Source organism: Telmatherina bonti (assembly GCF_933228915.1).
Source record: "Telmatherina bonti genome assembly, chromosome: 10".
NCBI classification, from domain to species: Eukaryota; Metazoa; Chordata; class Actinopteri; order Atheriniformes; family Telmatherinidae; genus Telmatherina; species Telmatherina bonti.
Window position 1 is genome coordinate 9,301,314 of NC_136628.1, and position 16,006 is coordinate 9,317,319.

General features: G+C 39.2%; 1 protein-coding gene across 1 annotated transcript in view; it reads left to right on the top strand.

Moving 5' to 3' along the window:
- Nucleotides 1-4,786: 4,786 nt before the first annotated feature.
- myo7ab (myosin VIIAb) overlaps nt 4,787-16,006 on the top strand; it is a gene marked incomplete at both ends in the record, with an annotated part of 63,598 nt that continues 52,378 nt past the window's right edge. The window contains 8 exons of the mRNA XM_079247976.1: nt 4,787-4,906; nt 5,087-5,239; nt 5,787-5,804; nt 8,816-9,000; nt 11,457-11,578; nt 11,717-11,859; nt 12,541-12,654; nt 15,822-15,975. Coding sequence (XP_079104102.1) covers nt 4,787-4,906; nt 5,087-5,239; nt 5,787-5,804; nt 8,816-9,000; nt 11,457-11,578; nt 11,717-11,859; nt 12,541-12,654; nt 15,822-15,975 — 1,009 coding nt within the window. The remainder of the gene's footprint in view (nt 4,907-5,086; nt 5,240-5,786; nt 5,805-8,815; nt 9,001-11,456; nt 11,579-11,716; nt 11,860-12,540; nt 12,655-15,821; nt 15,976-16,006) is intronic.

Genomic DNA, 16,006 nt, shown 5'->3' on the forward strand with positions numbered 1-16,006 from the left:
CACCTGTACTGTGAGCTGTCAAACTTTATTTTGGAAAAGAGTGTTTCCACACTTGAATGTGCTCCTAAAAGAACCTGATCTGCTTAAAAATCCTGGAAAGCTTAGAAAAGAGCTCTCGCCACCGATTTTAAGAGACAGCTTGACTTTCCTTAACATCTACCTTCCAGACAATGTTTTGTGATTGTCATACGCTGCACTGATAAAATATCCACAGGCCTCATGAACCTGATTAGATACACTCTCAAAAATAGAGGTACAAGATAGGGACATTTCTGTACCTACATTTTAAGGAAATGTTCTCTCAAAAGTACAATACTGGTCTTTAAGAGACCAGAAGCACACCTTCAGAGTATGAAAAAGGGTTCAAAGTGACATAAAGTACAAATTTGTACCATTTTAACCATAAGGGTACCTGCAGCATTGAAAAATGTTTGTTGTGACAAAAACTATTGTTAGCAGCAGTGCTTTAAGTGGGCTGGTACGCAGCGGTACACAGTACCGGCACTTTTAAATTCTATCCTTTTGCGTACCGAGACTATTTTTTACAGCGTATAGTGCACACTGGGACTTTTAACAGCTTTTCTTCAGCAATCAGTATATCCTCCTACGACTTCACCACATATTACAACTGATATTTGATGATTTTATCAAAAATAAATTTAAAAACTTGCCTCGAAAGAAATGTATTGTTAAGACCGGTTTAGACGCACAACACTTGCTGTAGCCCACAATGTCAGTATTTTGAGTTTTTGAAGATTATTTCTAGATTAAAGATACGATAATATTACTAAGTGGCATGGACCAGGCCTAATGCTGTAAAAAATGTGAAAAACACAACTTGATAAGGTAAGGCTGAACTAGATAAGGTACAAAAATAGACCAGAACTGAAGGGTACAGAAATGTCTCTCAAAAGAGTACACCCCAGCGATCTTTTTAGATACAAGCTGGTACCTCTATTTTTGAGTGTGTATATTCAGCTCTTTTTGTGATACCAACAAGAAAGCTGTTCTGGATTGAGATGTGGGGACTGTGGAGGCCTTTGGGAGTGCAGTGAGCACATTGTCATGTTGAAGAAAACAGTTGGAGATGGCATCATCCCTGATTTTGTCTGTTGTTGGGATATGAGATTTTAGTTATATAACTCAACCATATCCACATACAATCATATTTATATGATTATTAGTCATATTTAATCTGTCATTTTTCATGCTAAACTGTGTTTTTGTGGGAGCATCATAGCAAGTAGTTGTTTCATCTACGTTGTCCAGGCTTTTTGGTCCACATAATTACAGTTTGAGCACAAACCAAACCAGAGGAAATCGCTCCCCAATAGAACAGAGACCACCAGACCATCCTGGTGTAAAAGCCCCCTTACTGATACTGTTTGTATGACATGTGATTAGATGTTTTTAGGCAAATCTACATACTCTAGATTTTACTCTATGTTCTGTCTGTCCTTTTATTTCAGGACATTTTAATGTCGACTGATAAACAAAACATGCAGCAATGCTGGGTAGCTTTGTGCACATGAACATTTTGATGTTTATCACTGTGGGCTGCAGGATTGTTAGTTGTGGTCTTACAGCAAGAAGGTCACTGGTTCAAGCCTCAGCTGGGGGGAGGTTCAAACAGCGGCCTTTTTGTGTAAAGTTAGCATGTTCTACCTGTGTATGCGTTAATTCTGGATTCTCAAACACATACATGTTGGCACTCTAGAGCAAGTGTAAACAGATGTGTGTTTCTCTCTGTTGGCCCTACTGATCACAACATTTACAATAAACCCTCTTTTTTACTATCCAAAGTGTTGTTTCCATGTTTTTTCTCCACTTCTGGATAGATTTAAAAATTATTCATAAAAATATTGGAATTCAGCTGTTTGGCTTCAGTGGAAGCAGGATTGGGTTCAGTCATAGTCATCAAACTTAATGTGGGTATTGGAAAATGAAAATATGTCAGCAAACAGCGCAACAATCAAATCTGAGCAGATTATGGAGCCGAGAAACTGCTGGTGCATGTAAGAGCTGGCATGCAGCACTTGGAAAACAAGGCCCAGTTTTATCCTGAAAGAAAGAAAGGAAAGATTATAAAAACGAGGTTATTCAGTTGTTCTATGTTGTGGGACAGAAACGTCCAGGCAGACCAAGGAAGACGCCAAAGTCTCAGAACAGGAATCTTTAGTCTAAATAGAAGATTCACAAGATAAGAAGGGAAAACTACAAAAGTGAAGGTCAGAAACGGGGTTCTATGTTAGGGAATGAACTGATGTCAAGGAAAATAAAAGGTTAATATGATAAAAGGTTGATTTCCTTCATTCTTTTACTCATTAGGATCATGATGGATGCAGGAGTTAAAACATTTCCTCAAAAGATCAACCATATGAGCAGCAAACAGTTCAGATCTCTGTACAAGTGACACTTTGTGGAGAAATGAGGAAAACAGACTTTGTCCTGTTGCTGCACAAAAAAACTCAAATGTGAAGCATAGAGTTGCAACATACTGTACACTTAGACAACCTGCTGAATGTTTTGAAGTTTGAACATAAAAAATACAGTGTCATGTTTTGAGGAAGGACTCATGTTGGACAGGCATTGGAGGGACAAAGACGAGTTTATTTACAAAAGATCTGGGTGAAATGGTCAAAGGCAGGATATGGGAACACAGGCTCCCAAGTTGACGATGGACTGGTACTGGTCGGGGGAAAGATGTTACATCATAGTCTTTTTTGGCTGAAGTCGGTCAGTTTTAAATCCTTTTCAGTCTAAATCCTTACATTTTCTCAGCTGCCAGCTGAAAAAGTAGGTAACTCTGGATCTGTGATGCAACTCTGATACTTCATAGTTATTTACCATACATACTGAAATAAATACAGGCAGATTTTAACAGAGCAACTGATGATATTATATAGCCATAACCATATAAATGTGTTGTTTTAAAGCTGGGGTAGGTAATGTTGGGGAGCTAGCAAGATGTGAAAGCGGCGCCCTGTCTTGGCCCCTCCCCCTGTCTTGGCTCCTCCCCCTCTGGTTTTGCTCCTTGCGTGATCCAAGGCTTTTTTTATTCGCAGCTTTTTCCACCAACGATTTTCTCTTTCTCGGCTCTTTAGCGGGAGGAAGAGAAAATCAAGCTTACGAAATATAAGAAATTAACAACTTCATTTAAGCCCAAACATTTGGATTGGTCAGAGTTTTTACAGATTTACAGTAATCTGAGGGGTCTAACTATCCTTCTCCGCTTCCCGTCGGATGGTTCACGCCCCCGCGTCGTCCATTAATTTCTTATAATGGACACCTCGTCGGGCATTATCCCTTACTTAGCTCTGGGTTAGCTCTGTTAGCTCTTGGCTGCACTCAGGTCAGAGTTAGATAGGAATCAATCATCCACCAAACTCACGGGCCCCCTCATCTCTGCCTCTTTGCCCACTTTTTGTATTGTTTTGGTTTTTTTTTTTTTAGAAACCTCCAGGTAACATCACAGAGGCTCTGTCCATCTTTTATGCAGTCTATGATCCTGTCTCTTCTCTGAGATCCCTCCAGTCAGTAAAAGTCAATCTGATGATGATTCTAATCTCATGTCTTCCTCTTTATCTTTTTCTCTCTTTTTTCATCTCTGCCTGTAATTATGTTCTCCTAAGTTTCTTTGGTGAATCAGCCATTTCGTGCTTTCAAAACATCAATGTGTTGATATCCAGTTGTTAGCATATGATGCAGTTCTGCAAAGTGCAAAACACCTCACAATGCAGCAGATCAATAATGGTTCCTGTACAACACATAATAAATGTCACTGTGTCACCAAAACAAGTCAGAAACACTGATTTTTAACGTCAAAAAATTACTTTGTGCTGCTTTGAATGGACAGTGATAACCTTTCTTTTTAACTATATGGAGTAGGCCTACATCTTCTTTTCTTTTTCTCTTTTTCATGTTTCATTCATTCATCCATTCATTGTTCTTTGTCCAATTCAAGGTAGCAGGTTTTGTTTTGTTTTATAATCTGCCAAATACTTTCAGTGGGTGAAAGTTCTGGACAGTTTAGCAACTGGAAACCTTTCCAACAGAGCTATGTTGTCATATTATGTGTAGTAAGTGGTTTGCCATTGTCTTGCTGGCATCTGGATGGAATTATTTAGTTGTAAAATGAGCATGCATCATATAATTTGAACAGATGAAGAGTTAGTTATGTAACTTATCTGGTATATACAGTAATGCATTTGCATGGACTTTTAACAGTATTATAGATATGTGTAAATTGTGTGTAACAGTATATGCAGAAACTGTGTAATCAGAAAGTGATGCACTGTTCTGTCATAAAACAACATTCTTCCTACTTTATTATAACTGTAGAACAAAATTGAATTCAAATTTAGATGAATTAACTTTCCACTGGCACTTGAACACACCATATCTTTGTAAACTGTGAGGAGACTGAAAGGAGTCTAAAATTCCCTCATGCACACGTGACCCGGTTTATGCATAAACTGCTATAAAGAATGGTTTGAAGTTTTAAGGATTAAACATCCTGATGGCTGCTGTCAGGACTGACCTGTTAGCAACCAGGTTCTTTCTGTGCTGTGTTTGCTTTACCGACTGGACAATGGTGTGTGACCTGTTCTACAGGTTATGTATAATGTGTAAAAGTGAACACATCAGGCTACAGAAGTTTTGTTTGGGGTTTTTTAAAGTTAACTTTACCTGAAAGATCCCAGAAAATCATCCCTCAATTAAAAAACATGATTTTTTTTTCATTGTCTTAAAATGCTGATAAACATGATCAGTATTGTGTTTGATGATGCAGGGGGACTATGTGTGGTTGGACCTCAAGACAGGACGAGAATTTGACGTCCCAGTGGGAGCAGTGGTCAAACTCTGTGATTCAGGGCAGATCCAGGTTCTGGACGATGAAGGCCGGGTAAGTCTTCAGAACTGTTCGCGTCTTATGCGTATTTAGCTCACTACAGTATACTTACCTTTCTCCAAAACAAGGTGGAATCTTACAAAATGGACCGGAACAAATGGCAATTAAAATAAAAAAGAACTTAAAATGATGTCAGTGTGGCTTTATGGACATGGTCTTTCCCCGTTCCCACAGGAACACTGGATTTCCCCTCAGAATGCCACCAACATCAAGCCCATGCACCCGACCTCCATCCACGGGGTGGAGGACATGATCCGTCTGGGCGACCTCAACGAAGCCGGCATCCTCCGCAACCTGCTCATCCGCTACAACGAATGTGTCATCTATGTAGGTTCCTCAGCAGAAACAACAGAAATGTTCAGGTTGAAGTTTTGTCACATCCAGGTTTTTACCCCCCAACTAGAGTTTGATGCAAGCAGCAGCAGCTGGCGGTGGCCCAGTTCAGCTTTTATTCAGGTTAATCTGTTTACCTGTACTTTCAGCGCCCTGCAGCAGCATCGTTTACTTGCTGCTATAAATAAAACTGAATCTTTCCTTCTGCTCCTTGACCGTCTCCTGAAAGATCACTGATAAAGAGACAGAATGAGAACTCAGAGACAGAAAAACCAGATTCTAACATTTGTTTTATTTCTTTAAAAGCTGAGAGCTTCCATTGATTTCAGGCGCTACCCTGTAACGTACTTGCGCTGGCCCAAAATGAGGTTTCTCTGGTCAGAAGTTAAACTTTTTGGCACTCTGACTGAGCTAACCTACAGTGTCTCATAACCTTGCCAAGCAGGATTACAAGGGGATAAAGTAAAAACGTAACTAGCATGTTTTCCTCCAGTTAGTGCTATAATTGTTTCTGGTTGTTCTGTTTTTTCTCTCTATGTAGACCAATTGTGGGGGGAGGGTGAGTATGAACCAAAAATGTTATAACACCTTTTATTATAATCAGTAGTGTCACAGTCTCCTAACATTTCTTCTGCACTTCTTAAGAGCAGCTGCGAATATCTTCTTATAAACTCTTATTACTCAACACACTGGCTTACTTGTGATGCTCAGTTCCATATAAACACTAATGTAAGGACCTTCCTGATGCTGATGTATGAGGTATTTCACAGAAACCTGACAGTTAAACATGAGTTATCTGCATAATTAGAAGCTTTATGTTCTTGTTGCTTGTCATTTGTATTTGTATTTATTTTGATCTCCATTAGCTGTTGCAATACAGCTATTCTTCCTGGAGTCAATACAACGTTCCTCTCATAATATAATGATAACACCAGTTTTCTACACAACCTTGACAGTGATAGCACATAACTAGCACATCCCACCCCCACCCAAACCCACACATGCATACATACACACTCACACACACACACACACACTCTGTTATTGTTCCTGCAATAAAGGAGGGATAGCCTTCGTCATTATGGTCTCTTACAGTTATCTACCCAGTAATAAGAGTGGTTACTAAGCAATGGCTACTAAATGGTATATATCATCATCAAGTTTATATTTAGGGCACAATATTTTAATGATTTTGGAGATGCCTTTTTAAAAGAATTTTAAACAAATATTTACTGTTTGCTTTGATAATATTGCCTGGCAATGTGTTCCAGTTGTAATTAGCTCTATAAATAACAGTACTTTTCCCATGTAGAGGTATATTGAGGATTTTGTCAAATGAAGTCAAGTTTTCTAACACTGGTTAAGTGTAAAGTGTTATTTTTACATCCTAGTGAACATATTGTAATTGAATCAAGTAAATACTGCCACCGTAGACGCGGAGCGTGACAACAAACATCCAGTTCTGTTAACTTTCAGGTTGTCAGATCTGTAAACCAGGAACGAGGTTTATTTAATGTCAATAACATTATTAGCTGTTTGCTAACGTGGTGTAACTGGGAGTTACAACATGTTTATTAGTCTTTATCTGACAAGTCCTTCATCAGCAATCTTGGCTATTTCAGTAGTAATGTCATGTCCTGGTTGTCTTCAGATGAGTGCTTTGATCATCTGTCACAACCATTTCGCTTCAAAAATGGACAGTGACATTGCTAACTTGTGGGAGCCTTTTTAAGGGAGGAAAGGCAGAGAGCTGTGAAAGGAAACGGCAATTGACATGAACATACATGATCCAGAACGAGAGACAGACAGTGTGTGACATCCAAGCGGCAACCTCTGGCGGTTAAAAGTGAAGCTTACGCGGAAGTACATAAAACTGCAGTTCCCCCCCTCATCCACCGGGTCATCCAACAGAGCCAATCCCCATAGACTCCCATGTTAAAAAGACCAACTTCACAGCAGAAATAAACATGTTTACAGGCTGGTAAAAAAAAATCCATTTTAGGTTTAATAGGTCAGGTTTACCGTCATGACAACTGTGTGGGGGAGTTAAATTTTATTATTACTCCCTTATTACTTTCCTTTTATTATTATTAAATTAAAAGTAATTTAATCTCAAAATACAACATATTTAGGGGCGTGTCCTTTTGATTGACAGGTACCAGATATCCCACTTCAAGTCAGAAGAACGTAGAACAACCGTGATTTTTAGTCGGTTAAAAACGTGACTTAGCTTTAGCCTGTTTACCTCCGTTAGCTGGTTAGCTCCTGTTATCTCCGGGTTAGCTCGGTTAGCTCTTAGCCACAGGCAACTTGAAGTTCGCTCAATGTTAATCATCCACCATGACGCTCACAGCCTCCCTCTCAGCTCCACCTCTTTGCCCATAATTGTATTTTCCGGGCGAGACAACACGCATGACGCTGCCAAGATGGCGATGGTAGGAGCCACCCACCAAGCTTTTTTTCAGCTCTACAGAAACCTACCGATGATGTCACGGAGGCTCCGTCCATCTTTTTATATGCAGTCTTTGGTGACATCATACTAAACTATGGATGAATTGAACCTTTAGTTCTTCACATAGACGTTTTTAAATCACTACAATTCAGAAATGATGAATTTCTGCTTTTTGCTGCTTTAAAACTGATGTTTTTTACTGTAATGCAGAGATACAGAGCTGTGTCTGATGGGCTGTGGAATCTAGTGGGCTCACATTTTATATATGCTGTTTCACATGGAAAAATGCCATACACACAACTCAAATGTAGTTTATAATGAAAGGTAAAACAAAGGTTATATGAGTGGTTCACAAACTTTGTGAACCGCCTCCACCAGCACAACGACTGAGTGATTACCTGTATTATATATCTAGTGGGTCAACCTGCAAACATCATCTAAATGTAAGGCTTAGTAAAAAAATAAATAAATAAAAAAAAAATAAAAAAAGGAAAATTTATTCATGAATTAGGTGATTTTTGGTGGAATTGGTTTACAGCTGTGCATGACACTTACATTGAGAAAATCTGCTTCTCTTGCCAAGATAATACCAAATTCAAATTTGTTATATTCCATGATAACTTTGCTGTTTGTGCATTAATGTGTTCATTTTGACAGCCCTAATAAAAATCCCAATTTTTTAAAAGAAATCTGGCAACCCCTTGAAATAATCTTGCATTCCCCAGATCGGGATGGCCTGGTCTGTCACAGACTGGTAGTGCTCTGACTTATAGCCAGGATAATAAAATGTAGAAGAATTTATGGCTTTTCGTCACTGTCATATACTATGGTGCAATCTAATCATGCACAATAAATTAAAGCCAGACTAAAAATGACCTGCAAGATTCACAGTTTGATTCTATTAATAGAATAAAATCTGAATTCATTAGCTAAAATAGTCCTCATGAAATCAGAGCTTTGATTGAAATTGATCAACGAGATGGAAACCACATTTAGCCATCTTCCATAGTGCAGTATTATTCAGAAAGCTGTTTTTTGTAACTAAGCACCATTTTAGTGAAAAGGTGGAAATGTTCCTTGTTTCAAACGTCCTGTCTCTTGTCTCTGGGCTCCTGCAGACATACACAGGCTCAATCCTAGTTGCCGTTAATCCATACCAGCTGCTGCCCATCTACACTCCAGACCAGATCCGCCTCTACACCAACAAGAAGATTGGCGAGATGCCGCCGCACATATTCGCAATAGCAGACAACTGTTACTTCAACATGCAGCGAAACAACAAGGACCAGTGCTGCATTATCAGGTGTGTCTGCGCTGCCTAAAGTCACACATCAACTTTAAGTTGACTTTGTTCTTCTTTACTCAGTTCTGCAACCACAGCGTGAAAACCATAATGAAGCCTTCTTCACTTTAACAGCAAATTTTTATCTAGTTTTAAGTGTAAGTCATAACTAATCATGTCAATAGTTTTATTCATAAAACTGACTGTAGTTACTTGTAGGTTTCTAAAGGTATTTTTAAAAAAAACAAAACAAAACAGCATTTAATGAAAACATGGAGAAAAAAAAAAGCTTCCATATGACCAAAGCAGTGAAAGCATGGCAGAGTTTCAGTGGTCAAAGGTTTTTAAAGGTACATTGTGTAAGAATTAGTTCCATTTATGTCATCCAGCACTTCATAAAGTAAATGAGCAGAACAAATTCATGTAATTGAGATGAAAACATAATTCCAACCTGTGCTATTCAATAAGTTTACATATAATAACACATACAGTTACATCTGGGTTTCATCCTCTGGTGCAACTGTGTTTACGTGGTTTCAGTGGCAGGAAAGCAGGTGGGAAAGGTTTATAAGCTGCATTTACTGTCACTTTAAAACCTACTGGAACCATGTAAACATGGACTTCTGTACTTGTGAGGCCCGTGTGTTTTAGCAGAATCTCCTGTCATGCTGCCATGGTAACGATAAACACTAGCTGCGTTTCCATTACATTTTTTTGCAAAATAAAAGTAATAATTCTAAGTTTCAACAATTAACAATTGCGAGTTGTGGGTGTTTCCATTGAACAGTGGAAAGACCCACAGTTGTCATAAAATCTTGTTTGTGTGACGAGATTTTGCGAGAATTACGGCTTATGCAAGGTAGCCGCGTAGTTATTTCCACTTGCTGCGGATAATTTGCTGAAGCTTTTCAAAGCTTTTCTCCCTCATTTTCTTTTTTAAAATTCTAAAAATTTGCTCTTGTTTGTTTCACACTATGCCATCTTTACCATAAATAAACTGGTCATAACTCTTCATGTCACATCATGGGACACGGAAATGTGAAAAAAGTGTTTCCATTATACTTTTGTAATATGTTTCCATGTCGAAACGACTGAAAAACCACCTCATGAGAGCATAAAAATCTTTTAGCAATAGTTGAGAGTTTTTTTCAAACCGTAGGTGTTTCCGTTTGCGAATTTTTCTAGGTGTAATAGAAACACACCTAATGTCTAACAAAGCCCCACCCAAAAAAACTGTTGGCTTTATGCTAATTTAGGCTGCACAGTTGACTTACATGTGGAGGAGAAATGTGCAGCTTTAGCGTGTCTTTCAAAATCCTTTTCCTTCTTGAGCTCCTTCCATCGAAGGAAGGCTAGCACCATTTTAATCCACCTTTTGGACCCTCCAATCCCGCTACTTTTTTTAGTTATGGTTCTCTCTTTCTTGTCAACGGTAAAAACGGCTCCTGCATTTTTGTAAATGACATTTTCCAACTTGAAGGGTAGGAAAACCTCTCTCACCAATCTTCAGCACCTCAATCACTGTGTGCTGGCTTGCAGGGAAAACACCTTCCTATTCCACATTGGTGCTATTTGTCCCTCATTGACAGCTGTAGTTTCAAGATGGCAGACTGTCATGGCGCTTCCCTAGCGGCTAACCTGTTGTGTGGATAAACAGTAGTAAAATTTTTGCTCACTAAAATGTGTCAGAGAATATTAGCAGAGGTCATAATACATCAATGATAACACATATTTATTTACAAACGTTATTTTTGGCCAGAAAACAACAGAAACTTTGCACACTGTCCCTTTAAATCACTTCAGTTGGTTGGAGTCCATCTCTGTTAGTTTTATGGGTAAACTACAGCTTAGGGCTGAACAGCAAGGTTTTCATATCACAGTTTTATTAAAAATCAAATCAGTTTACGGTATTTTGAAGGTATTCTTTTTTCATACAAGAGTGTTCTTACCCTCATTATCTTTTATTAAGAAAAGAATTACTGAATTTGATTACCGTCAGGGACAGTAGCCAATTTGGTCATTCATGGTTTGTTGTAGCAACAAAGCCATCGAAAAAAACAAAATTTTAACTTATAGGAGCAGAAATAATGCTAAAAGATTGTGTCTTGCAACATGAAGAAGTTCCAGACCTCCATGATTTTCCATATTTCCATGCTCTTGTTTGTATAGAAACTTGTTTAAAACACAAAATGTATACCTATATCCTGGGTCTAAACAAGAGGATATTTGTCCAATTTAAAGCTTACCTCTATCAGATAACATATAAGGGTCATGCCACCGCAGAGCTGAACTTTTTTAAGCTATCAAATGCAAAACATTTATATAAACTTTGAAAATACCTCAACAAGAAATATTTTTTTGTTTAGAAGCTCATAAAATTCTAATTCACATGGCTGAGGACATGGAACAGAAGTCAGAGTTTCATGTGTCTGCTGGTCCTACACCTGTAGCAACGAACCGTGGTTTGTTTTTACCAGTGGAGAGTCTGGAGCTGGGAAGACAGAGAGCACAAAGCTGATTCTGCAGTTCCTGGCAGCCATCAGCGGCCAGCACTCCTGGATAGAGCAGCAGGTTCTGGAGGCTACGCCCATCCTCGAAGGTCAGCGTCATCTCCTGCATTTGGTTTCCATCCATTTTCTCTTTTTTCTGAGAATTTTATTTGTATGTCTTTTCATAATGTGAGGTAAAACTGTTCACTTTTACTTTCGTTTCTGTGTTTGTGACGTATTTCATTCAGCTTTTGGCAACGCCAAGACGATTCGCAACGACAACTCCAGTCGCTTCGGGAAGTACATAGATATCCACTTCAACAAACGAGGGGCCATCGAAGGAGCCAAAATTGAGCAGTACCTGCTGGAGAAATCTCGTGTCTGCCGACAGGTGAGACAGAATGATGTCATCACCCTGTCAGGATTTACTAAACTATTATGTGGGCAGAGGTGGCAATTCTTGGTCTAGAAAGTAAAAGTCCTGTCCAGCAGCTGTTCCGACCAGCCACCAAACAAGCTTAGTTTATTTGCCAGGTAAACAAGCCTGTTCGTGAAAACAGCTGTTCTAAATGTACAGGTAGATCCAAAACATGGCAGGACTTTTACTTTCTGGACCAGGAATTGCCACCTCTGGATGTGGTACAGTCAGCGTTTGAAGGTTGAATCCATGTATTTTCCCTTCTATGAAGCAGATACAAAAAACTCAACCAATGCGTTGTATGATAGTAAATGGACTTTAACACAACACTCATGCAGCACTTCTTAGTGCAGCTGTAATTTAACGCCCGCCAATCCCCCCCGATGTGAGGAAAAGATGATATATCTATATCTTTGGTCTAAACAAGTCCATGGAAAGGACCAATGAACCCAAACAGAGACCTGATATTATTCCTGATATTATTTATCAGTTAACACAACAGCTTACATAATTAATAGACCATACATATATATAAATACATATTTATAGATTAATATTTTGAAATAGATATTCAGACTGTGTACAACCGCATCGTAGTGTGAAATGAGCTTTATGTCATAAAAAGTTAATGTTTTGTTTTTGCTTCTCCTTCAGGCTCATGATGAGCGAAACTACCATGTTTTCTACTGCATGCTGAAGGGCATGGCCCCGGAGATGAAAGCCAAACTGGGTCTGGGTCTCGCAACAGACTACTCCTACCTCACCATGGTGAGTCTACAGCTGTGTGGTCATCAGCAGCTGGAGCAGTGAGTGGACGCCTCGTTGTAAAAACTAAAGTAAACCAAACTAAAACAGGTCACGGTGTTGTATTAGACAGCAAGTATGAGAACATTTATAGTAGCATTGTTGTTCTTTAGTTATTGAAAGCGCACTGCTGTTTTTGTTATTATTTTCACGCTATTACTCGTCCATTAAAACCTCATAGTTGAGGTAAGATAATCTGGAATTTGGTCAAAATTTGAAGATTTTTATACTTGTGTTTTAGTTCATGAAAGTTGATCTCTTGCATAAATTTATATTAAGTTATTTTTGTCAATAAAGAAACTTAATTATTTTCTTTTTCTTCACCAAATTAAACCATAAACGGTTAACTTTTACCCTCAATTTATGTGACTTATTACTGTAAATAAATAGAAATGTTTAGAACGTGTCCATTATTACCTCCGCCAAGGAGGTTAAGTTTTCGTCGGAGTTTGTTTGTTTGTCTGTTAGCAACATTGCTCAAAAAGTTATGGATGGATTTTGATTAAATCTTCGGGATATATTGGGGGTGTCACGAAGAACTATTGATAAAATTTTGGTGAAGATCTGGAAAAAGATCCTGGATTCTGTTTTTTTTTTAAAAAGTACAAAGCAGACGTCGCGCCACTGACTAGCACGTCATTGTATGCAGTAGGCGTGTGTGTAATGCGCGTAACCTTGGCGATGATTAGCCGATCGGTATGACCGACCCCTCTTTCTAATTGTATGATACAGTAGAATCACACTGATGTCATCATGATTGCATAAATGTGACCAATCGGCACAGACAAAGCAGGAAATTTGTGACGCTGAATGACTGACACCTGTTGTTGTCCAATCAAACTGATGTTACCAGGCACAAAACTGTGATTTTATCCGCCTAACTACTCCTGAAGCACAGTGGGAAACGTAGTTGCTTTACTGAATGTAGTTTTATGTTGGTGGATTAACGTTTTGGAGGCAAAACAGCAAAGGTAAGACAGAATATGTAATGATGTTTTTCAAACGTGATGCATAAATTCAGCCTTCTTTTTACTCTGGTTGAGAGAATCTTGGTTATTGCGACATTAAACGTGTATGACTGGAATCTGTGGGATGTGTGCTTTCAGTAGAGGTGCTGTTTGTCCGTTTCCATGGCGCTGGTTGGACACCAGGGTCCCAAATATTTGTCTATGTATTTTGTGGATTTTGTTTACTTGGTCTTTTAATTACCTCCGCCAAGGAGTTTACGTTTTTGCCGAGTTTGTTTGTTTGTTTGGTTGGTTGTCTGTTTGCAACATTACTCAGAAAGTTATGGATGGATTTTGATGAAATTTTCAGGATATGTTGGGGGTGTCACAAGGAACCAATTGTTGCATTTTGGTGGAGATCCGGAAGAGATCCTGGATTCTGGATCACTTTGAAGTTATCTTGGGTGTTAACCACAATATGCTTGGCGGGGGTCTGCGCTCTCCGAGTGCTTTTCTAGTTTTTTATGTTTACAATCAACAACAAAGAAAAAACAAAAAAACAAAGTCATGCTTTTACAAAGCAAGTGGGTCTCAGTTTTCAGAGGAATTTGCTTTTTTGTTTGAGCTACTTAAATATAAGTTTAAATATAGAGAAACACCACAGCTCAAGAGGTGGACCAGTGTTGTATCAACATATTATCTCAAATTAAGTATCCATCCAATTTCTTTACTGTGTAATCGAAGTCAGGGTTGCGGGAAAGTTGGAGTCTATCCCTGCAGTCATTGGGTGAAAGACAGGGTACATCTGGACAGGTTCCCGGTCCATCACAGGGCCAACACAGAGAGAGAAACAACCCTCACAACAACCTCGGGACAATTTGGAATAACCAATCGACATGCATGTCTTTGGACGGTGCAGTACCGAAGAGAACCCACGCTTACACAGGGAGAACATGCAAACTCCACACACCCGCTTTAACCAGTGACCTTTTGACATGAGGCCACTGTGCTAACCACTACATCACCGTACAGCCCATCAAATGAAGTAAATGACCAATTTTAAATTAGATCTTAAAGTGTCTCTATTGTGCATTTGAGTCTAATTTATTTTAATATGCAAGCCCAGAAGGGCAAGAAATAATCAAGCATTTTCCACAAACCCCTTCATTCATCTTGTATTGGTCCTCTCAGATCAGCCTCTGCCAGAAACAAGCAAACAGAGAAAACTCCGCCTAATGTCCTGCCTGCAGACTGCGTCTGATTGGTCAACAGCTAGGAGGAGTTATACTGAGCAGTGAAAGTGTGTGTGGCTTTTTTCTTGTGAATGTGCACAACCTAGAGAAGATGACCAATCACTGAGTCTCTCCCCCAGGACATCACTAAAATTTTGACGTAGAAAAAACTCTAAAACCGATCGTTTCCATCGCCATGGAAACCCAATGTAGAGAGGCATTGTAAAACTCAAACATGCGTTTAGGTGATAAAAAAAAAACAAAAAACAAAAAAAAACAGTGCCGCCCATTTGTCTGATGACTGTTCTACACCATAACTCTGTAGAAAGCTCAGAAAACTAGAACTAGCATCCTAGAGCCCCTTTAAGGGACAGCCTGTCACAAAGGTACGTCATTTGTTCCCGTTTCTTTCATTTCACTTACGAAAAATGTTAAAAGTTTGATGTAAAAGTAATTTTGCAACGACAAGCGGCTGCAAGAGAGTTTTAACTTGGCTTGGTGTGTACACAAATGGAGCACAAAAGAAGAAAGTACAGCAGATCAACAGAATGTTCTGAAGAAATCCAGCAAAGACCTAAACCAGGATCCGAGAGATAGAGCTGGACCTTCAGTTGATCCATGTGCTAAAAGCCGAAGCCTCATTATAAATGGTCTCCATGTTCTGCATGCTGACACAGTCACTGTGTGTCCTGTAGGTTTATTCACTAACATCCATTTTCAGTCCATTTCCTTGGTGTGTTTCTGGTTGTAGCTGAAATACATGATTTATTGCAGCTATTGCTTCTTGTCATGTCACTATGTAGAATAGCAGACACCTGCATTCCGAAGCTTCTTCGTAAGAAGCCTCCAGACTCCAGCAGCAACAACCAACAGATCAGCTGTCTTTGGCTGTTTTAGCCACTTTGCATCAAAGCCCGATAAGCTCAAGTTTTCTGTCTTTTGCACGTTGCAGGGTAACTGCACAGAGTGTGATGGTCGAGACGACCTGAGTGAATACTCCAGCATCCTGTCCGCCATGAAGGTCCTCATGTTTACTGAAACAGAGAACTGGGAGATCTCCAAGCTGCTGGCAGCCATCTTGCATATGGGCAACCTGCGATTTGAGGGTGTGTGAATAAACGCTCACGTCTGACACGT